The sequence below is a fragment of the Taudactylus pleione genome, unplaced genomic scaffold (assembly GCF_031769625.1).
Source record: "Taudactylus pleione unplaced genomic scaffold, aTauple2 ptg000258l, whole genome shotgun sequence".
NCBI classification, from domain to species: domain Eukaryota; kingdom Metazoa; phylum Chordata; class Amphibia; order Anura; family Myobatrachidae; genus Taudactylus; species Taudactylus pleione.
In genome coordinates, this window is record NW_028284660.1 from 242513 (window position 1) to 266354 (window position 23842).

The window sequence follows — 23842 nt, forward strand, 5'->3', positions numbered from 1 at the left end:
TATATGATAGACCGACATGTACCCAAATTGGCACACCCCAAGACAGTAATTCTGAACATAGTAAGTTCCCTACAATATAAAGGAGTTCCCCGACATTTATTATAGACACTAATAGATACACGAGAGAACCAATAACTACATAGAACATTTCATACCTCTGTAGAACTGTGCTTTATGGTGCATACACACGATCAGATTTTTCCTTCAGATATGAACGATAACGATTTAAAAATCGTTCAGTCGTTCATATCTGAAGGAAAATCGTTCATATCTGACATGCCTGAACGATGGACGATCAACGATGCGCGTTCCCGTTTGTCAGATAACGATATCTGACATCTGATGGGTTTGCAGTCAGACTTGGACGATTCCATTCATTTTAATGTAGTCAAAAATCGTTCAATCGTTCAAATCGTTCAAAACTTTGGTAAAATCGTTCAAATCGTTTAATCGTCCATCTGACAAATCTGACAAGTCTGACAAATCTGACCATGTGTACGCTCCATTAGAAGTAGTTTCAAAACTGGGTATATCTTGCTACAAGCAGCATAGAATAAAACAAATAGATGTTGCCATCCTCCACTTACCCAATAAGATCCGTCTAATCCATGAATGACAGCCACAATAACCAATCCTGAGGAAGCTACCATCCACCTATCAAATTCTGCTTCCATTAATTTACATAGACAAAGACCACCCCCTTTCAAGCTACAAACCACGATTACCTCCTAGAAGAAGGCCACAGAAGGCTGAAACGCGTTGGGACATTAAATATTCCCCACCCACGGCAAGAACTCTCAAACCCAAAGACGTTATTACAACTACGTTCCCGATCAGCAGCACACCACTAACCACGTGACGCGACATACCCGGAAGCACGGCAAAGACAGAACAGCGGCGCCAGGAAAAAGTAGACATCGGAGACAGGAGTGGAGCGCAATGGTGTCAATGGTAAGTGCAAGTGGAAGAGAATCTCTGTAAGGAACGGAACACCCGCCAACAGGCTCCTTGGAGCCCAAACCGAGGTTGTCACCCCTAAGACCATGGTCCACCGCTTCCAGAGCCGTCACTCCGAGGGCGGCCCCATACGGGTGTGCCATCGAAGTCCCGATCTGCGGGTAGTGAGACCTGATCCGGAGCATCACACACCCAGGACCTCATTCAGAGGCGGACGGAGGATGCAAGCGGTCGCTCAGAAACTGGGCGGCCACTTGCATCCTGACCGCCCGCCTCTGTTGCGGTCGTTAGGCTGTGGGTTAACACCCACAGCTCTAACGACCGCTCAGGTGATGGTCGCGATGGTCAGAGACCATCGCGACCATCGAGGCTTACGACAAGACCCTAGGGTAGGGTCTCACTTGTCGTAAGCCCCGGAGAGCTTCTGGCTCTGTCTGAGCCGGAAGCTCTCCACTGACATCACTATGTCAGTGGGGCCTCCCCCAAACGGCAGGGGTTCCCATAGGAACGCCTCCGTTTGGGCTGCCACCCCCCGGCCCGCCTTCCAAACGGGGCGAGCTGTCAATCAACATCGACAGCTCGCCCCCTTTGGATCGAGACCCGCTACGACCGGCGCTGTCGGTCGTAGCGGGTCTCACGCATGCGCACGCCGGCGCCGTCATGCGCATGCTCTGTGGGGGGCCATCGACCCAGTCCGAGCGCATCGGCGCTAACGACCGGGTCTGAATGACCCCCCCTCTCCCTTCCATACTCTGCCCACAGTACCAAACAGAACCAACACCGATATTTGCACGAACTTTATTCCACATTCTTTACAATAGCCAGAGTAGCGGGACGCCGCACTCTGTCACATTTCTGGACAATCATATTTTGAATATACCTATACTTTGGTCTGTAGTATCGGGAACATACATCTGAATAACCAGTTGGGAAACTATCAAAAGCATACAGATCTTCTTTTGATCATTGAATGGAACATTATTGATATTTTTATCCTTTATCGTCATTTGTATGTAATAATTTTTTACTCTCTGCCTATTTGAAATAAATATCATTATTAATAATATCCATAAGTCCTGATATTATTTTATACATCATTATTATGTCAATAAATGTCATTGGTACATAGCACCATATATAAATCAAGAAATATAATTATTACACCTGATTTCCATAATTATCACAATAGGCCCAAGTGCTGCACCAAATTTACCTTTACTGTACCATAAACCTCGAGCTCAGTACGCAGAACAGCATCCTTACCTATATATTGGGAGCTGCCTGTTTCAGCACTTGGGAGGTGGCGCCCTGATTTTTCTATATGTCTTTATGTTATATGTTGAGCCGTATCTAGTGCAAAGTCTAATACGCTCAGCCGTATCTAGTGCAAAGTCTAATACGCTCAGCCGTATCTAGTGCAAAGTCTAATACGCTCAGCCGTATCTAGTGCAAAGTCTAATACGCTCAGCCGTATCTAGTGCAAAGTCTAATACGCTCAGCCGTGTCTAGTGCAAAGTCTAATACGCTCAGCCGTGTCTAGTGCAAAGTCTAATACGCTCAGCCGTATCTAGTGCAAAGTCTAATACGCTCAGCCGTGTCTAGTGCAAAGTCTAATACGCTCAGCCGTATCTAGTGCAAAGTCTAATACGCTCAGCCGTGTCTAGTGCAAAGTCTAATACGCTCAGCCGTGTCTAGTGCAAAGTCTAATACGCTCAGCCGTGTCTAGTGCCAAATACAATATGATGAATCATATCCAGATCCAAAACTCATAACTAGATTCATATGTATAAACATATTTTACGCCAAGTTTAATATGTGCGGCCATATCATAAAAGCAGTTGTTGGTTTTTGTTTCAGTAAATGCCAACAATAAAGAAGGCTGGGGCCCCTCTGTGGCTCTGGCACAGGTAAATGCCCATCACCCCAGCAATGCCGGCCCATGCCTGCGGGGAAGAACAATGGGTAAGGAGCCAGGAAACATATAGTGAGACTCACCTGATCCAGATATCAGCAGCTTTGTATCCGGGACATATGTGAATGCTGAAACAGCGGAGAATGTGTATATACTGAGCAGAGGCTGACCTGAAAGGAAGCAGGAGAACGGGACATATAGTATGAGCTGCTATCATTTCATCACACTATCCCTATGGTTATCAGGCTGCTGTACAGCAACACCAAGGGCACGATCTGGTCCAGCAGTGAGAAGAGGAACCCCGGCTGTATATTCACAGAATCGGGCAAAGTCCTCCTCCTGGACAGTTAGGTTACCAGCAGGTGAAGGGGGCATGTGGGCCCTCAGAGGGTTCTCCTATGAATCACCAGCCTCCAAGCATTTTTCAAGTGAACCCACAGCAGACGATATTATCATAGAGGTTACATAGGCGATGCATTAAACTGTATCTTAGTACCAAAGGAAACAAATTGTGAACAACAATCAGCAATTGCTCCATACGGCTATCCTCAGCCATTCTCGGAGGATCTTTATTTCTTTATTTAACCCTCATAATTCCAATAGAATTTATGGAAAACTGCTTACAGTCAATGTCTTGGTAATGGTCCATCTCCCATCCACTCCCATAGCAACCAATCAGCTTCTGCCTATCATTTTATAGAATGTACTAGATAAATGCTACCTCAAACCTGACTGGTTGCGATGGGCAACGTCTCCACACTTTACACTGCTTGATACATCTCCTGCCTATGCCCTGGTATGCACTTGCTATCAATCCATATTCCCTTTCCATCATCTACATGCTACGGCTCCCTATCTTCTCCTGACCTGTACCTGCCACACCAATGTGGTACGGCTCCTAGCAGCTGCTGCAGCTGTCACCTGTGATCAGACTCCACACTTTAATGCTGCTGTCCGTCGATCCACTGGCGACAAAATCCTCGCCAACAGGTAGAAGATCCGAGTCTGTAAATCAGAAAAAGTCATTTATAATGTCCGATACCGGACAAATGCCAGGAACCGGCCCCCGTCACCTCACTGCCCTTATGCGTCACTTACTTAACTTAGATTTCCCTTGTGCGATTAGTACCAGACACGTGACTCCTCCGGTGTGGCCAGAAAACATCTTGAGCTCCCTGCAGGACGCCATGTCCCATACACGAACTGAGGTGTCCCAGCTGTCTCAAGACACAGGCGAAAGGAGAGGTGTGCAAAGAGAGAAAAGGAAGTGACATACAGATGGGGTCTAGTTTATGTAGCACAATGTGTAGGGAAATAGATTGGAGAACGGTCCAGAATTCTCCGCTTCTTGCTTGGTGCGCCAACTACTGCATAAATTAATCTGCACATAATGCATAGCCGCACCACCCCCATGCATCCCCTTGTAATAGTAGCCGTCACCACTAGGAGCGCATTTCCACTAACGCTATCCTTTGGTGCAATCGCTATCTCCTATCTTTGAGTATGCAAAACTGCAGAGCTCACAATTCCAACCACACTCCCACAACAAGCTCTCAGTACAAATGACCTATGTGCGAATGCCCCATTGCCGCCTACTTACACCAAGTGAGCTGCAGCTGTCCGAAATTAATACACAGATGCGTACGCTCAGTTCGGATGCAGGCGCGGTGCACAAAATCGCAAGCTCCATCCACAAAACATGCAAACTCTGCTACTACGTACCCCAAGGATAATACAAATGAAGATGAGAATGGTATAAGGCAAAGGCAATCAAGCTTGTAGCTCCACAGCTCTTGTGGAACTACAAGTCAAAGCTTATCCTATCAGCCAAAGAGCTACAGGACATTCTGGGTCTTGTAGTTCCACAACAGCTGGAGAGCCACACGTTGCCTATCGCTGGTTTAAAGGAATCTGCCAGAGGTGACATGGATGGCTCACCTCCCCGAGATGATGTATGTGTCATGGATGAGGGTGCACGTGACCAGATCACTGTGTCCTTCCAGACTGTGGACGCGGAACTGAGCGTGTAGCAGTGGGGAGGGGCCTAGGTGCCACGTGGGGTGGACAAGGCAATTGGAAAAGTGACAAAAAAGTGACGGCAAAGCCAGGAACCAAGACAGTTTGATAACGCAGAGGAGTCCGATGGGGCATTATGTCACAGAGAGTAAGGATGATAAATAAGGCACAGCATGGAGAGGATAGAGAAACAAGGACGGGTGAGAATAATGGAGGAAATGAGGAGAAAACAGAAGAAAACAGACGTTATATACAATACTGGATGTGCATTATACACAGAGCAAATGCCACGTTTTCCCCACTTTGCTGCATTTCAGAAACAGTGGAACTAGGTGCAATCAGTCAGTATGAACAGCTGACGCTTCATTAGCAGATGCCTTGTCCTGTCTGCACTACAGTACCCAGCTACTCTCAGCCCTCCTCTCCCATTGTGTCCATCCTTGCTCGAGCAGGGCCCTTCTCCCCCTTGTCCTCTTTACATAAATATGCCAACTGCTCACTGCAATGATGTATCTGTGTGCATGTATATATAGTGTACATCCTATATCTAGTTGGGTTTAGGGCGCCGAACTGTAAAAAGGGCACTCGTGCGTGGGCCAAAGGGGCGTAACCTTAAGAAGCTCCCCCCTTTCCATCACTCTTGGGCCGTGCCCAGCATTTACGCACATGCTGGGTTGCCCCCCAGGGCCGGCGCTAGGCTTTGCTGCGCCCAGCACCGTCCTGTGTGGCCGCCCCTTCCCTTCTCCGCTCCCTCCCCCTGAAGCTTCATAAACACTTTAGCGCCGGGAGGGATGGTGGGCGTTTCCAGCGCCCGCCGGACACCATAGCGCTCCGGGCGACGTCCCGGCTTGCCCGGGCCTAGAACCGCTACTGTTGCCCCCAAGCTCTCACCTTACTCTTCTGCGGTGAACGCTGCACCACAACTTTTCTCACTGTGGCCCGCGTGTTGGGATGGCAAGGAGCCACCATAAGGGCAGGGTGCATTTTGCCATTTGGAAATCGGGCAGGGCGCGGAAACACTATATATATTATATAGGTCTGTATTAGTCTGTACTTATGTATCCTGTTCTGAATTTATCCCTTTGTACAGAGCCTTCTAAATAAAAGATAATTATAATAATAATGATATTTATTCCGTAAGGGAACAATACAGGTAATATACAGCATACTTTTTTATTTTTATAAACAAGCTAATGGTTATATTCACAGGAACACAGCAAGCGCCCCAGGAACCTGATAGAAGTACAGTGACACTATCTGACTATTTGACATATATCTGTGAATGTTATAAGGTGTTTTCTCATGATGGATTCATTTGTATCACAGGTTTCATTGCTCTCTAGCTTGTGCAAAGTATTTATAACATTTACATACAAGCTCATTCTGAAATTATAATATTGTGTTTAATTTCAAACCAGCAAGATACAAACAAAACAAACACAAACACATCTATCTAGTAATATGTCAGAGTTAGTTCTCACGTCTCAGCAGCTCTGCAGGATTCGGGATCTCCCCGGGACGTTTCAGCTTTACTTGTGGAGCGGACTCCTGCCGGCCCGGTGTAGAAGCAGCGTCAGACGCCGGGGTATTCTGTTCAGTGAAGTCTGGGAGCGAGGTCCTGGCCACACTGTAAGGACACACTATGTCACTAAGGGCAGAATTCAATTAGCCTCACTTAACGGGGAATTTATTTTCGGGTTTCATGAGACCCAAAACAGATATCCCTGATAGGTATGCAGTTAGCGGGTGATAACACCTAGTTGAGGCATAGGTCCGTGAACTTTTCACGGACTCTAAAGCTGCATACACACACAACGATTTTTTGAACGATTATCGTTAAACGATATCGTTTAACGATAATCGTTTGAAAAAATCATTCACTTTCTGAGTCAAATGATGAACGATTATCGTTCATGCGCGTTCACGTTTGTAGTTCAGTCAGACTTGTCAACTGAACGATTTTCATTAAGGGAATATGCAAAAATCGTTTGTAGTTCATAAAAATCGTTCATTACACTTTAAAAAAATCTGACAGATAATCTGACAGAAAATCGTTCGTAAAAATCGTTCATAAAATCGTTGGTAACAAAATCGTGTGTATGCAGCTTATGAGTTAATGAACGTTAACTGCACTTCGCGTCCCTTTTTAACACTCGATAAAAAGGGGTTTGGGTGAAAAAGGGAGTCTGACTGAATAGCCGCAGGTGATACAGCCCTAGGCTTAATTGAATTCCGCCCTAAGGGCTAGATGTACTAAGCCTTGAAGAGAGACAAGCTGTAATAAAATAAAGTACCAAACAATCAGCTCCTGTCACTTTTGAAACACATAATGTAACATGACAGTTAGGAGCTGATTGGTTGTTATAATTTTTCAAAGGAGAAGGCACAGCTTTAAGAACACTGAAGGATGAAACCTCTATAACCATTGGAGCAGCCAAGGGTTTTGTTTTCTACTTTTTCTACTTTTACAATAACATCAGCGCCAACTCTGAATTCCACCATCTTATATATAAAATGTATTGGTCTGGTTGTTTGTCTGTCTGTCTGTCTCTCTGGTTATGCATTCGGACACCCTTGCACCGATTGGGATGAAACCAACGCAAAGTGATCTAGTTGGATCCTTGCCAGGTTTTGGGGGGTAGGGTCCCGATTGAACCTCCCGTTGAAGTATGCTTTGCAGAACCTGTACTGGGCCTTCTACTGGATGGATTTGCATGAAAACTTCACAGAGGGGTGGCAATTCGTCTGGGATGCCTAATGGAGTGGTTGGGGGTCCCGGTCGGACCTCACGGCAGAGTGCGCCGGGCAGAACTTTGACCCAGGGAGCCTGTACTGGGCCTTCCACTGGATGGATTTGCATGAAAACTTCACAGAGGGGTGGCAATTCGTCTGGGATGCCTAATGGAGTGGTTGGGGGTCCCGGTCGGACCTCACGGCAGAGTGCGCCGGGCAGAACTTTGACCCAGGGAGCCTGTTCTGGGCCTTCCACTGGATGGATTTGGACGACATCACATAAATAAAACTTAATAACTTGAAGATTTAAACTCGGGCAACGGCGAGTACTGCAGATAGTTTTCAACACCTATGGAAACAGGTGACGCAGTTTCTCTTCTTCAATAGTTTTTGCCAAAAACAGCAACTGCGCCACCTACTGGCTGGATCCAATATTGAAGTCTGTCATTCTAACGTTCCTGGGTATTCTAGATCTGTTTTGTTTTCTCTTTTCTAATGGGCAAAAATGTTTTCTTCATACATGCTGGAAACAAAATAACCGTTGCCAATCATGAAGGAAGTAAATCTCTTTTCAACAGACCTCCAACCAGTATGCACCAGCTTTAGCAAAACTGTTTTTGTTTTTTATTAATAAGCAATACTAATTAAATATGTCCCTTTAGTCCTAGTGTTTGTGCTCAGCCTTCCAAGCACACGGGCCCAAGGGTAGCAAAAGTGGCCTTCTACAAATCATTGACGGTCTCAGCTGCGGATAATGGACTCCAGGGCGTGCTTCCAAGGGGAGAGTCTGTTATGCGCGTACGCAATTATGTAAATTAGATGCAAATACCAAAGAAGACAGCGATTCAGCTGCTCATAGAGGAATCCAAATACCCTGTTCTCTAATTAAGTAAATGATGTCCCTAACAACATGTATTAATGACAGAATGCCACAGAAGCACTTGGATTTATATCTGACCTGCCGTTTCCATTCGTCTCCACAGTTTCTTCTTCCTGTTTCACTTCCACCTGTCGAGACAGCAATTCCTCCAACAGCCGCCGCAGTTCAAGCTTCAGAGACACCTGTACGTAGGAACAGGAGACACAGATATCTGGTCATCAGAGTCACTTCCATTTACTAGCACAGAACTGATGGATGAGATCTCCTATAGTAGCACAAGCAGAATATATGGCATCAGAAATATATATCTACATTATAAATGTTGGGAAAAACTAAACATTTCAAATATTGTTTACATATATGAGCTGGGAATTATATACCCCCCCCCCCCCCACAGTTATATTCCATTGTTCCACAGTTATATACCCCCCACACAGTTATATTCCAAACTGCACCTGTCTCTGTGCCATGCGCACACATGGGTACGTGCCCAGAAACGCACCCTGCGCCGACTTTTGTGGGAATGGAAAATGTGGTGGTTAGAATAAATACATCACATTAAAATCTTACCTAATACTACTGGAGGAGAATGCTCTTTATATACAGTATCTGAACTTTTCTATTAAAAAGGGTGTGGAATGAAATGTTCAAATTCAGAATATCGAGATTTATTATGTCAACACCATAACGTTGACACTGACATGTCATCATTTTCAGAATGTTGACAGTCAGAATGTCTACATTCCAATTTTAGCCTAACTCTAACCGCAGCCTAACCCTAATTGCAACTTAAACCTAACTGCAACCAAACCCTAACTGCAGCCTAACCCTAGTTGTTGCCTAACCCTAATTGCAACCAAACCCTAACTGCAGCCTAACCCTAACCCTAGTTGCAGCCTAACCCTAGTTGTTGCCTAACCCTAATTGCAACTTAACCCTAAACCTAATTGCAGGTTAACCCTCATAGCAACCTAACCCTAATTGCAGCCTAACCCTAATCCTGATTGCATCTTAACCCTACCTGCAGCCCAACCCTAATTGCATCTTAACCCTAAATGCAACCTAACTCTAATTGCAGCCTAACCCTATCTCTAATTGCAACCTAACCCTAACTGCAGGTTAACCCTAATAGCAAACTAACCTTAATTGCAACCTAACCCTAAATGAAACCTAACCCTAATTGCAGGCTAATCCTAATTGCAACAATAGCCTAATTGCATACAGTTTAACCCTAGCTGCAACCTAACCCTAACTTCATGTGTCAACATTCTAACTGTCATCAACCATAATGTCGACATTTTTGTCAGTGTCGACATTCGGACTACATCCCCTCCTAAAATGCTTCTCCTTTAGCCGACTATGGGGGTCATTCAGACCCACTCGCGAGCGGCATTACGCTCGCAAGTGGGTCGATGGGCCCCACTGCGTATGCGCACGACGGAGGGAGTTCCGTCGTGTGCATGCGCGAGACCCGGCAAGCGAAGGACTTTCCATCGCTCCGGGTCTCGCATCAAAGGGGGCGTGCTGTCGATGTTGATTGACAGCACGCCCCCTTTGGTGGGCATGCCGGGGGCGTGCCTGCCAGACGGAGGCGTTCCCATGGGAACGCCTACCGTCTGAAGCCGGCCCCACTGACATCACTAGCGATGTCAGTGGGTGTGATTTTGGCTCTGATAGAGCCAAAATCACTCCTGGCCTTGCGGCTGGGAAACCCAACCGCAGGGTTTCCCTCGCAATTCCAATGGTCGCGATGGTCAAGACCATCGCGACCATCTTTTTGCACGCTCATATATGCTGTGGGTGGTGACCCACAGCTATACGAGCGTCCAGGAGGACGCTCCATATTAATGGAGGAGAGCCCTGATTCAGAGCGAGCGCTCTGGTCAGAGCGTCCGGCTCTGAATCAGGGCCTATGTGTCTTAAACTAATCATGAGTGTAAGCTTTATTTTAAGTTGTAACACGTGGTATAGAAATGAGGACCCCAGACAGGCAGGTACTCAGTGAAGCAGTGTCTTTTTATTGACAGCAAACACTGCACCTTAGCATATGTATGCATAGGCCTGCATACACACAGGCACATAACAGAAAATAAGCAAATAAACATAAAAGTCAATACCCCTGCTCTCCTTGTGCTTAACAGTGAGCAGTTACAATATCTGTGGACCTTCCAGGTGCTGGCACCCTACTGCTAACCACCACCCCCGGCCTATTGCCTGGCCAGCTTGTCCGGTATCAGGAGCCAAGAGCATCAGGTGTGTGAGAGTTTTAAACCCTCCCTGTACTCCAGTGATTATTCCGGCTGGGTCTGTGTAAATGTGAAAACGTGGAATTCCACACCTCCACAGCTAATGCAGAACGCACAGGTTTCACTACAGCCTCCCCTACATTTCAATATTTTCATATGTGTACAATGATGTGCATGCTGTACATAGCTCAGCAGGAAGAGTTTAATGTAAAGCTGTAGTGCCTATCTTACTGTGGTACTGCAGGTTCTGTCATATAGAACCAACATAACAATTACAATAACCATCATTAAATGGCGGTGGAAGGGGAGGGCTGAGTGGGAGAACTAATCACAGGCTGCAATCTCTTGGTGCACAACTGGTCCTGGGACGAGATTTGTGAGTGACTGGGAGGGTACTCTGATATTATTATTATTATCTTTTTTTCTAATGTTCCACAAGGGTCCTGCAGCGCCGTACAAGGGGATAAAATTGACAACAAGATGCTTAAGCACAGACTAATACAGATAGTTTACACATTCACATAAATACATAATATGTAGATGAGAGGAGAGGGGAAATTGTGGCTGCAGCTACAGATGCACAGTCACACACACACACGGCTGTACACCAGGTAGGGGCTTTGTAGCTGCATGTGCATAAAATCGCAGACTGACAGCCATCAAAAGAAGCAGGCGCGGCAGTGTCTGACTAGTCTTCATTCTAGCACCCTGCACCTGTCACAAACCGTGCCGTTCCTCTTTCCTGCCTGGGGTGTCGCTCTCTGTTCTGGTGCTTCTAGCACACTCTGGCTTGTATATCAGCAGTTTGTTGCATCAGCTGAGTGTGCTAGAAGCACCAGAGCAGAGAGCGACACCCCAGGCAAGAAAGAGGAACTGCACTTGTTTTGACAGGTGCAGGGTGCTAGAATGATGACTATCTAAATTCTATGTTTCTATCTGACTGACAATCAGCCTCTACATTGAGAATTGCCATCACACCTACAACACATTATCTTATATCTATTTATACATATGTAACACACCAAGCACTCACCTTTGCAATCTCGCAAGGGGTCAGATCCCGAGGTAGGTGCTCCAAAGCCTCAATCTGTCTCAACTTCTTACGCAGCTTCCGGATTTCGAGATCATCCATCTCCCCCCGGCAGGATAATTACACACGTCAGAGATACAGTCACTGACTTGCGGTCCTGCTGGTGTATACAAGTTATATGAAGTTGGGACACAGAAATGGAAATGAAACTGGTCCAGATATATTTCTGTGGATACTGTAGGTGTACCAGGAGAAATGGACAACCAATAGCAAAGTGCAATGGACTATGCTGCCATTATATCAGTAAATGTTAATAAGTAATAAATAATGTCCAAGCAAAGAGGAGAATTCAATTCCCGACATAGGCCCGTATTCAATTTTATTCGCACCCGCGATTCTTTTTCGCCTCCCGGACATTTCGCCTACTTCGTCTGTTTTGCAGGCGGAAAAGTATCGCGCGCGTCCCCGCGTTTCCCCATATTCAATTTGAAAAGATGCGAAAAAACGGGACCCGGCGAAACTGTTACAGGTGAAAAGTCCTGTCAGATTTGGGGAAATCATCCTGACACCCCCCAAAAGGTGCTCTAACATGGGGGGATCACGATGGGTACCCCTGATTTGGCCTGCTGAAGGTATTTGGGGTTTTTAAATGGGCTCAATAGGTGCTAAATAGCGTCTTTACATAAGTGGTGAAGAATAGCATTTTTGTGGGGGGGCTTTGGTGAAAATAACTAGTCCCAGCAAATTTTGGGTACCTGAAAATGGGGAGCAGCATATTTTAAAATTGCTAAAGTAAAGTTAAAAAAATCGTGAAAAATCCACCTGCCGCAAGCACCTGCAAAGTAAAAAATACCTGGGGCATAATTGGGGACCCCTCTGGAGTCTATTTCGCTAGTTTTTAAGTTTGTCCCCCAACTTTCATTTTTTCACCCCCAAAATGAAAGTACTTTTTTGGGGTGTTCTAAAGTGTTTTTTTACATTTTTTTTGCACAGTTTACCTTTGGGGGACTGTCTTAAGCATGCCTGGGGGTTCCCGCAACATTACACCCCAAAACCCCAATTCTGCACTTTTTTCCGTCTGCCATTCATAGGTGAAACTTTTTCGCCTATTACATTCCATTGACTTTCCGCCTAGGCGGAAAGTCTTTCGAATTGAATACCTTTCCGTCTGGCGAAATGACGTCGTTGCCAAAACTTTTTTAAATGATCTCGGCTTTTCGCTCCAAATTGAATACGGGCCACAGGCGCGATGTGCTGTCCCAGAACGGTACATCACGTCCTGCCGGCATCACAAGCTTTCCCTCGCACCACATATGGGCCGATACCAACACTGCCATAATAGGCCTATTATCGTGCCAGATTGATTTCCTCCTCCCAAAGAGAAGACACAAGGCACAGATGGATAAAGGAGCCCAGTAGATGCCAAATAGATGGATAGAGAGATGTTTAGCCTGTCAGGCTAAACAATAACACAATAATACAACCTCTCGTCCTGCTTTTCCCACTTATTTCTCCGTGTCTAAAATAATTTCCTCTGGGTGTGCAAGAGAAATTACAACGTAAGCTCCAGGGAAGTGGGTGTGATTGGTTAAACATTCTCCAAAAAGTGCTGCGTAATATGTTTAACTATATAAATAAAGGGTAGTAAACATGGAAATTATATATAAAGGAATATACAGTATATAGATACATAAACGTACTGTATGAGAAGTGCAGGAGGTGACAGTGATGGATATACAGCATAATACAGGTGATAATATATAGGCAAGGACAGAGGTGTATGAGGCTGTATATACAGGAGAGCAGTAATGTGTGACTACAGGGTGATATATAGACAGATAGGGTATATAATATATAGAATAAGGAGAGGAAGTAGGTGATGGATAGATGTATGTATGTTATGTGCAGGAGGTGACATAGTGATGGATATACAGCATAATACGAGGGTTGTTCAAAAAGTAATGCCTAAATGCTCACAACTCAAATTGTATTATAGATACAGATTTGAAAATTTGCAGTAAAATACTTTGAAGTCTTAGTAACAGAATGACTCTACTCAAAAAATTCACCATCTGCCCTCAAACAGTTTCTCCACCTCTCAACCCAAGCTGTGAATCCACTTGAAAAATTCCAGTGGTTGGTGTTTGACCCAGGAACGTATGGCGTTTTTAACAACCTCTATGTCTTCAAAATGTTGACCCCCGGAGACCGTATTTGAGAGGGCCAAACAGATGAAAATCAGAAGGAGCCAAATCAGGACTGTATGGTGGATGTGGCACTATTGCCCAACCCATTTTGGCAATGGCCGCAGATGTTGCCATCGAAGTGTAAGGTCTGACACTGTCGTGGTGTAAGATGACATTTGACAGTCAAATTGCTGACCTTTTTTTTGCGGATGGCTTCTTTCAGCTTCTTAAATGTAATAATGTATCGATCACTGTTGATTGATTGGTTTTGTTCCAAGTAATCGATGAGAATAACACCTCAGTAATCCCAGAAGAATGTGGCCATGACTTTGTTTACAGATCGCTGTGATTTAAACTTTTTTGGCCTAGGTGAACTTGGGTGTTTGCATTGCTTTGATTGGGCCTTTGTTTCTGGGTCATAAAGGAAAACCCAGGTCTCATCTCCTGTAATTACATTTTCCAAAAACATCTCAGGGTTGGCTTCAAAGTTGGTCAAAAGGTCATTGCACACTTCCACCCTCTGGGCCTTATGATCCCTGGTTAATTGCTTTGGAACCCATTTAGCACACACTTTACCATATCCCACATCATTGATTACTATTAGTGTTTCTACAGTGCCATGGCTACATTCAAGTTCATCACTGATATCTCTGATGGTCACACGATGGTCTTTCTGTATCATGGCATCGACTTTGTGTCGGTTCTCTGCTGTCACTGCAGTTGATGATCTGCCACCATGAGGTTTGTCGCACACGGACGATTCTCCCGATTGAAAACGCTTCATCCACCTTCTGACATTGCTATAGTCAATTGTACGCTCACCATACACTTTTTTCAGTCTTCTGTGGATTTCTGTAGCACTGCAGCCTTCTTTTTTCAGAAATTTAATGACAACTCTTTGTTTCATCTTGGATTCCATGGTATTTCTTGGACTACCTAAACAAAACTACATAAATAGGGGGTCATTCAGACCCGCTCGCGAGCGAAGGTCGCTCGCTAGCGGGTCGATGTTGGGGCGAATGCGCACGACGGAGGAAGCTCCGTTGTGCGCATGCGCGAGACCCGGCGAGCGACGAGGAATACGTCGCTCGGGGTCTCGCACCAAAGGGGGTGTGCTGTCGATGGTGAGTGACAGCACGCCCCCTTTGGTGGGCGTTCCGGGGGCGTGGGTGCCAGACGGAGGCGTTCCCATGGGAACGCCTACCGTCTGAGTCCGGCCCCACTGACATCACTAGTGATGTCAGTGAGAGTGATTTTGGCTCTGATAGAGCCAAAATCACTCCAGGGCTTGCGGCAGCGAGACCCTACCGCAGGGTCTCATCGCAAGCCTGATGGTCGCGATGGTCTTGACCATCGCGACCATCATCATGGACGCTAGCATAAGCTGTGGGTGGTAACCCACAGCTATGCGAGCGTCCAAGAGGCCGCTCCATTTTTAGGGAGGAGGGCCCTGATTCAGAGCGAGTGCTCTGGTCAGAGCGTCCTGCTCTGAATCAGGCCCATAGTTAGCAGACATATTAAAGTAGAAACTGACAAAGTTTCAATTAAATGTTGCGTATGATTTCAGAGATATGAGCATTTAGGCATCACTATTTGGATAACCCTCGTACATGCGATAATATTTGTAATAATATATAGGTAAGGACAGAGGTGTATGAGGCTGTACATACAGGAGGACAGTAATGTGTGACTACAGGGTGATACATAGACAGATAGGGTATATAATATATAGAATAAGGAGAGGAAGCAGGAGGTGATGGAGATATGTATGTGATGTGCAGGAGGTGACAGTGATGGATATACAGCATAATACATGTTATAATATATATACAGCATAATACATGTGATAATATATATATACAGCATAATATAGGAGATAATATATAGATAAGGACAGAGGTGTATGAGGCTGTACATACAGGAGGGCAGTAATGTGTGACTACAGACAGACAGGGTATATACTATATAGATTAAGGAGAGGAAGCAGGAGGTGATAGAGATATGTATGAGATGTGCAGGAGGTGACACAGTGATGGATATACAGCATAATACATGTGATAATATATAGGTAAGGACAGAGGTGTATGAGGCTGTACATACAGGAGAGCAGTAATGTGTGACTACAGGGTGACACATAGACAGACAGGATATATAATATATAGAATAAGGAGAGGAATAAGGTGATGGATAGATACAGTATAATACAGATGATAATATATAGGTAAGGACAGAGGTGTATGGGGCTGTACATACAGGAGGACAGTAATGTGTGACTACAGGGTGATACATAGACAGATAGGGTATATAATATATAGAATAAGGAGAGGAAGCAGGAGGTGATGGAGATATGTATGTGATGTGCAGGAGGTGACAGTGATGGATATACAGCATAATACATGTTATAATATATATACAGCATAATACATGTGATAATATATATATACAGCATAATATAGGAGATAATATATAGATAAGGACAGAGGTGTATGAGGCTGTACATACAGGAGGGCAGTAATGTGTGACTACAGACAGACAGGGTATATACTATATAGATTAAGGAGAGGAAGCAGGAGGTGATAGAGATATGTATGAGATGTGCAGGAGGTGACACAGTGATGGATATACAGCATGATACATGTGATAATATATAGGTAAGGACAGAGGTGTATGAGGCTGTACATACAGGAGAGCAGTAATGTGTGACTACAGGGTGACACATAGACAGACAGGATATATAATATATAGAATAAGGAGAGGAATAAGGTGATGGATAGATACAGTATAATACAGATGATAATATATAGGTAAGGACAGAGGTGTATGGGGCTGTACATACAGGAGGACAGTAATGTGTGACTACAGGGTGATACATAGACAGATAGGGTATATAATATATAGAATAAGGAGAGGAAGCAGGAGGTGATGGAGATATGTATGTGATGTGCAGGAGGTGACAGTGATGGATATACAGCATAATACATGTTATAATATATATACAGCATAATACATGTGATAATATATATATACAGCATAATATAGGAGATAATATATAGATAAGGACAGAGGTGTATGAGGCTGTACATACAGGAGGGCAGTAATGTGTGACTACAGACAGACAGGGTATATACTATATAGATTAAGGAGAGGAAGCAGGAGGTGATAGAGATATGTATGAGATGTGCAGGAGGTGACACAGTGATGGATATACAGCATAATACATGTGATAATATATAGGTAAGGACAGAGGTGTATGAGGCTGTACATACAGGAGAGCAGTAATGTGTGACTACAGGGTGACACATAGACAGACAGGATATATAATATATAGATTAAGGAGAGGAATAAGGTGATGGATAGATACAGTATAATACAGATGATAATATATAGGTAAGGACAGAGGTGTATGGGGCTGTACATACAGGAGGGCAGTAATGTGTGACTACAGGATGATACATACAGACAGGGTATATACTATGTAGAATAAATAGATATAACCAGCATGGGATATACAGGGAGCAGCAGGCTATGTGGCACTCTGCTCACCATGATCACCCCCTCCCTTACCCCTCTCACGGCCACCCGGAAGATAAATAAAGGCAGGCTGGGCGGAAGTACAACCTATCGGCCGTGTGATTGCCGGGCTGCAGTCGGCGTGTGGAGGTTGTGGCCCCGGGGCCGGTCTGTGCCGTGTGACTGGCGGGGATCCACCCCCGTAACGCCCACATCCGGGTACCCGCACCGGGCTCCCCTGATTTATTACCACATTGCTGGATAGAACCCAGCAAGTGCCCGGATGACAGGGGCGCACATATAATATTCTGCCGCTGTGCCATGGTGTGTCTCCTACCATGCAACTTTGCCATCTGCATTCCCACCCTGTCACCTGCCTGTCCACCCTACCATCTTCCTACCCACCCTGTCACCTGCCTGTCCACCCTACCATCTTCCTACCCACCCTGTCACCTGCCTGTCCACCCTACCATCTTCCTACCCACCCTGTCACCTGCCTGTCCACCCTACCATCTTCCTACCCACCCTGTCACCTGCCTGTCCACCCTACCATCTTCCTACCCCTGGACACAGGACAAGCCCTTTGCTGTATTTCCTTCACCCTCTGCCTTCATTCAAGTGATCCTCAAGCAGCTAGCAGACCCTTGGGGAAGTTTTCTTTGGGTTGGTTAATAGCATTTGCCCCCTGCTTGCTCCCAGTAAACGAACCCCTGTAGTAACGAGTCCAAAAGTCAAATGGATCCAGTGTAAATTATGCCGGTACACACTAGGCAATGTCTAGTGTGTATGGCAGTGGCGGGGGTGGCTGCAGCGGCAAATGCGTACATATTTGCAGATGCTGGGAATGACGGCGGAGGCCATGCAGCCGAATGCAGCTGTATGCAGGTTCAACGGAGGATGTCGTCAATGACATAGTGGGGGCACACTAGACGATGTCCCCTATATGTCGCAGATCGGGGTATATTTACTAAAGGCCCCCACATACACGGCACAATATACGTGCCGATCCGACGGATCGGCACGATATATCGTGCCGTGTATGGGCACGATATCGTATCTGATGTGCTGCACGCTCCCGCGGGGTCGTGCATCGCATCCCCAGGTCTTCCTGCAAAACCATCTGATCTGGGATGCGATGTACAATCCCATTCAGATGAAGCAGGGGGAAGCCAGCATATCATGCGGTCTGCGGGGACCGCACGATTGCAGGCGGTGACAGCACGATCCGTCTGCCGACGGATCGGCAGTCGCCCTACACGGTGCATCACACCGTGTATGGGCACCTTAAATTGTGGGTTTTTAGAATTGGAGATGTTGCCCATAGCAACCAATCAGATTGTATTAATATTTATTTGGCACCTAGAAGATAATACAGGTTGAGTCTTCCATATCTAAATATTTTGATCGTCTCTAGTGTGTACCCAGCAAGTACCTTTATTTTAATTGCAGCCTTTTTCATGATTCTTCTGTCTGTTTTAAATGTGATGCCGTCTCCCTTCTACTCATGGGAATGAATGACTTCAGTTCAGGGGAAGGTAGGGGGTCTTATACTCTGTGCTTTAAATGTGGAGCAAAAAGCGCTTATGTGACACATTCCTTATGGGATTTAGGGGGTCATTCAGACCCGCTCGTGAGCGTCAGTACGCTTGCAAGCGGGTCGATGTTCCCCACTGCGCATGCGCACGACAGAGGGAGCCCCGTCGTGTGCATGCGCGAGACCCGGCGAGCGACGGGCTTTCCATCGCTCCGGGTCTCGCACCAAAGGGGGCGTGCTGTCGATGTTGATTGACAGCACGCCCCCTTTGGTGGGCGTGCCTGCCAGACAGAGGCGTGCCTGCCAGACACTAGTGATGTCAGTGGGAGTGATTTTGGCTCTGATAGAGTCAAAATCACTCCAGGGCTTGTGGCAGGGAGACCCTACTGCAGGGTCTCCGTCGCAAGTGCGATGGTCAAGACCATCGCGACCATCTTTTTGGCCGCTCGCATATGCTGTGAGTGGTCACCCACAGCTGTACGAGCGGCCAGGAGGCCGCTCAATTTTCATGGAGGAGGGCCCAGAGCGTTCAGCTCTGAATCAGGCCCTTAGTCCCAAATTTATAAGGTTTCCATATTTTATGCTCTCTCATGCCTGTATTTGCGTACGCACGCTTCCGGAGTATGCATAATGCGAAAACATGCAATGTACGCTACACAAACAGGTGCACATTTTAAGTAAATACTTAAGAGTTTGATTCTGAGTCGCACAGATTTCTCTGCACGGGCGCAAATGGCGAGTTTTTGCATACATCACATGCGCAGATGCGGATTTATGCATCTTTGCATATGTCCCTTCTATTCTGATTGGGACGGAGTTTGGCAAGATGTCTTCCAATGAAATTGGACGTTTGGTGTGACGAAAATGCGAGAATTTTAAACCGCCCTGAGTTGCGTATCTTATGCTCTATGCTATTCTACAGCCATTTTGCACGAAACTCAGAATCAACCACTTAGTTTGCATTGTTGCATGCAGGAATTATGCACATTCTACCCAGTTGTCCTGCCCTCGTAATGATGTACAGTTGCATATACATATATATATATATATACACGTGATGGGATCCTGTGTGTTGGTATCAATAGTACCATTTCTTTATATATTTTTTAATATTACCCAATTGAAAGAAACCGTGTGCCTGATTCAGAGGTGCACGCTATTACAACCACTGCGTCTTTATGCTAATGCTGCGGCCGCTAGACTTCGTATAGAGACGCCCACCGGCTGCAGCGCTAAATTGCCGCTCTACGTATCAAGATGCACCATCACTCGCATATTGGTCGCACCGTTGAAGATTGCACCAGGCCTATGGAGGCGCATGAATCTCTGCCTGAACGTGGCTGTGGACTGAAAACATGGCTTGCGTGCTGTATCGACATTATGCATTTCTGAATCAGGCTCTGTCTGCTGGATGTGATGTTCAAAACTTTTGTGCTGCATAAAATTATATTGAAATTGATTATTTTTATTAAATACAAGAGTGTACAGTATATTTGGTGCAGGAGCCTATCTATAATGGGTGCAGGGTGTGTGGTGTAGACGGGCCCCATTTATTCAGTACTTGCCTCTCCGGAGTCCTGCCATGGCAGTAGCAGTGCTGTGCGCAGTAGGGAAATCGTCGGGAAAATGGCTGCCGCACCATTTCCACAGTGCCCTGCGCATGCACAGTTGGCACTGGCATAACACTAGAGGCTACTCTAGTGCCTGGAGTTGGCTGCGCTCAGTGCGCTGCCAGCCACCAGGTAGAGAGCAGGGGGGGCTCCGGATGGAGACTGCAAACGTGCCCCCTCCTCTCCTAAACTCCTGACTATTAGTGATGTGTGGCTATTAGTGATGTATGACTATTAGTGATGTATGACTAATAGTGATGTGTGACTATTAGTGATGTGTGGCTATTAGTGATGTATGGCTATTAGTGATGTGTGGCTATTAGTGATGTGTGGCTATTAGTGATGTATGACTATTAGTGATGTGTGACTATTAGTGATGTGTGACTATTGGTGATGTGTGACTATTGGTTATGTGTGACTATTGGTGATGTGTGACTATTGGTGATGTGTGACTATTAGTGATGTATGACTATTAGTGATGTATGACTATTAATGATGTATGACTATTAATGATGTATGACTATTAGTGATGTATGACTATTAGTGATGTGTGACTATTAGTGATGTGTGACTATTAGTGATGTGTGACTATTGGTGATGTATGACTATTAGTGATGTATGACTATTAGTAATGTATGACTATTTTTAGAAAGGAAACAAATTAAAAGTATTAATTTGTTGTACAGTGTTATCGGTAGTCTGCACTTGCATCTTGAGATGCATCAAGTTTCATGTTTGCTGGCAGTGAGCATATATTCGCAAAGTTATTGCCAGGCCGGGACTGTGTGAGTGGTGGCTCAGGCGTAGGCATGCCGGGACCGCTTTCAGGGTGTTTCTTAGCACTGTGATCCCATATGCAGTAAATATGGCTCCGGCATTTCAGCCATTCTGTCCGCCCATAGGGTTACTCAGAATGCCGATTTATCAACTGGTCTGTGATCAATGCTGCGTCTTTGCACACAGTTACTTAGATTTGCACTGGTGGGAGTCTCAGTACAAATCCAGGGGGCTGTGACATTTGCATATTTTCAGTGCAGCGGGAAGCGATCCACACGGCATGGGTTAGCACCTCTCCAGAGATCTTCTGGCCACTTGGGGAATTGATGCCACAATGAGTTGCTGCACTTCACTGGGCTAATGGGGGTCCTACACGTCACTAGGCATCCCATGACTTTTTGCACCTCGGTATATATATATATATATAGATACATACATACAGTTGAAAAACTACATACGTGGTTTGGATTACACAGTGTCTAATTTTGTAAGGAGAGAGGTTCCTAAACATTCTTATGTCTCTAAAAAAGAGCTTCATGCTCTAAAAGAACTTAGGGCCTGATTCAGACCCGTTCAATAGGCTGCGTTCGCATGTAGCCTGCCGATGTTTGCAATGTGCGCATGCGTATAAGACGCAGTGCGCGAACTAGTCCATGTGAATGGGAAGCGTTTGCTCGCAGCGCATAGCCACCTCGCTAGAATGAGTGACAGGACGAGCCGTTTGTGAGTGGTGACAGGGGGTGGTCGATGAAAACGGGGGTGTGGTGGTGCCAACGCAGGCGTATCTGAGCGTCTTAACGCCGTTTCGGTGGTGTGCATAATTAAGACGGAGCGTCATAGTACACGTCACATGGTTGAATTACACACAGCAGTACTTGCGGTAGGGTATGGTCAGCCACAAGTGTTGCGTATGGGTCCGATGTTACCGATTGTTGCATACACTTCCTGGAGATGGAGTGTAACACTAAGGGAAAGTGGGCATCTTAAGACAGGCTGGTGGGCATCTAAATACACTCCGCTATCACACGCCAAGACACATGGTGGGCGTGCTAATGCCTTGCCGTGCGATCTCGGGATTTGCATATTATGGTTGCGTGAGCGTGCATCTAGCTAGTGGGTCTGAATCTTGTCCTAAGTGCAAATGATGCTGTTACAATAAGAAGTGCTGATAAAGGAGGTACTATTGTACTGCAAGATATCATCAAATATAAGGAAGAGATTTACAGGCAGCTTAATAACACTTGTGTTTACATTAAATTAACAGGAGATCTAACTACGGCCCTCATTCAGAGGCGGTCGCAAGAAGCGACCACTCTCTCTGAATGAGGGCGGCCGCTTCACTTTTGAAGTGCGGCCTCCTGGTCGTTAGCTAAGCTGTGGGTTACCACCCACAGCTTTAGCGACTGACCAGGGCGATGGTCAAGACCATCGCGACCATCGGGGCTTGCGACGAGATCGAGCAGGAAGCTCCCCACTGACATCACTGCTGATGTCAGTGTGGCCGCCCACAAAACGGCAGGCCTCCGTTTGTGAAACCACCCACCCCCGCCCCATCTACAAAACGGCAAGCTGTCGATCACCATCGACAGCCGCCCCTTTTGTAGAGACCTCTGGAGCGAGAGATTTTCTCTCTCACTTCGGGCTTGCGCACGCGCAGCGCGGCCGCTGCGCACGCGCAGGGCCATAACATTGACCCGGTTGCGAGCGCTCAGCGCTTGCGACTGGGTCTGAATGAGACCCTACATCCTTTAAGAGTGAGATCGATACCCTGTTGATGTCGGCACATGAGAATTCTATTATTGACGCAACTACAAGAAAGTGCCACTAATTTATTCATTGCCCAAAATACATAAAAGTCTTGTTGATCCGCCAGGACGGACGATTATTGCAGCACGTGACTCTCTGTTTTCTGTTATTTCAAAATATTTAGGATTTTTATTTGCAACCTGTTACTCAAGCTGAGGCTACTTACTTAAGGGACACTACAGATCTACTCTTGAAATGACAGGGTTTGAATAATTTGCCTAAAAAATTTATTTTGTGCAGTATAGACGTTGGAAGTCTGTACACCAGTATACCGCACAATTTGGGTTTACAGGCTGTGAAATTGCTTTTGGAGAATAATCTTTTGTATAAGGGTACAGCTGTTTCTTTTCTTCTAGATTTACTAGAAAAACACCGGAAACTACATTTATTTTGATGGTGGGTATTACCTGCAGAGGCAAGGCTGTGCTATGGGGTCAAATGTGGCCCCGGCATTTGCCAATGCCTACATGTATGACACTGAATGCAGGTTGTTTTTGACAAATCAGGCATTCTCGGATAGATTGATTTTTTTAAGTTCGATATATAGATGACATACTTGTCTTGTGGGCAGGTGAGAGAGAAGACTTTGTGTCTCTCATGAATGCCATCAATACTATGGATAGTACAATCAAGTTCACCTTTACC

General features: G+C 45.7%; 1 protein-coding gene across 4 annotated transcripts in view; it reads right to left on the reverse strand.

Moving 5' to 3' along the window:
* The window catches only part of LOC148514783 (uncharacterized), a 59709-nt gene extending 42027 nt beyond the window's left edge, over positions 1-17682 (reverse strand). Inside the window, exons 1-8 of one of the 4 annotated variants that reach the window (XM_088480891.1) lie at positions 17525-17682; positions 11778-11931; positions 8577-8680; positions 6367-6512; positions 4808-4913; positions 3968-4086; positions 3791-3874; positions 2953-3039 (exon numbers count right to left, since the gene is read on the reverse strand). In XM_088480891.1, coding sequence (XP_088337017.1) covers positions 2953-3039; positions 3791-3874; positions 3968-4086; positions 4808-4913; positions 6367-6512; positions 8577-8680; positions 11778-11876 — 745 coding nt within the window. In that variant the 5' untranslated portion in view covers positions 11877-11931; positions 17525-17682. The other 3 variants (XM_088480890.1, XM_088480892.1, XM_088480893.1) reach the window with 3 other exon arrangements.
* Positions 17683-23842: the final 6160 nt, after the last annotated feature.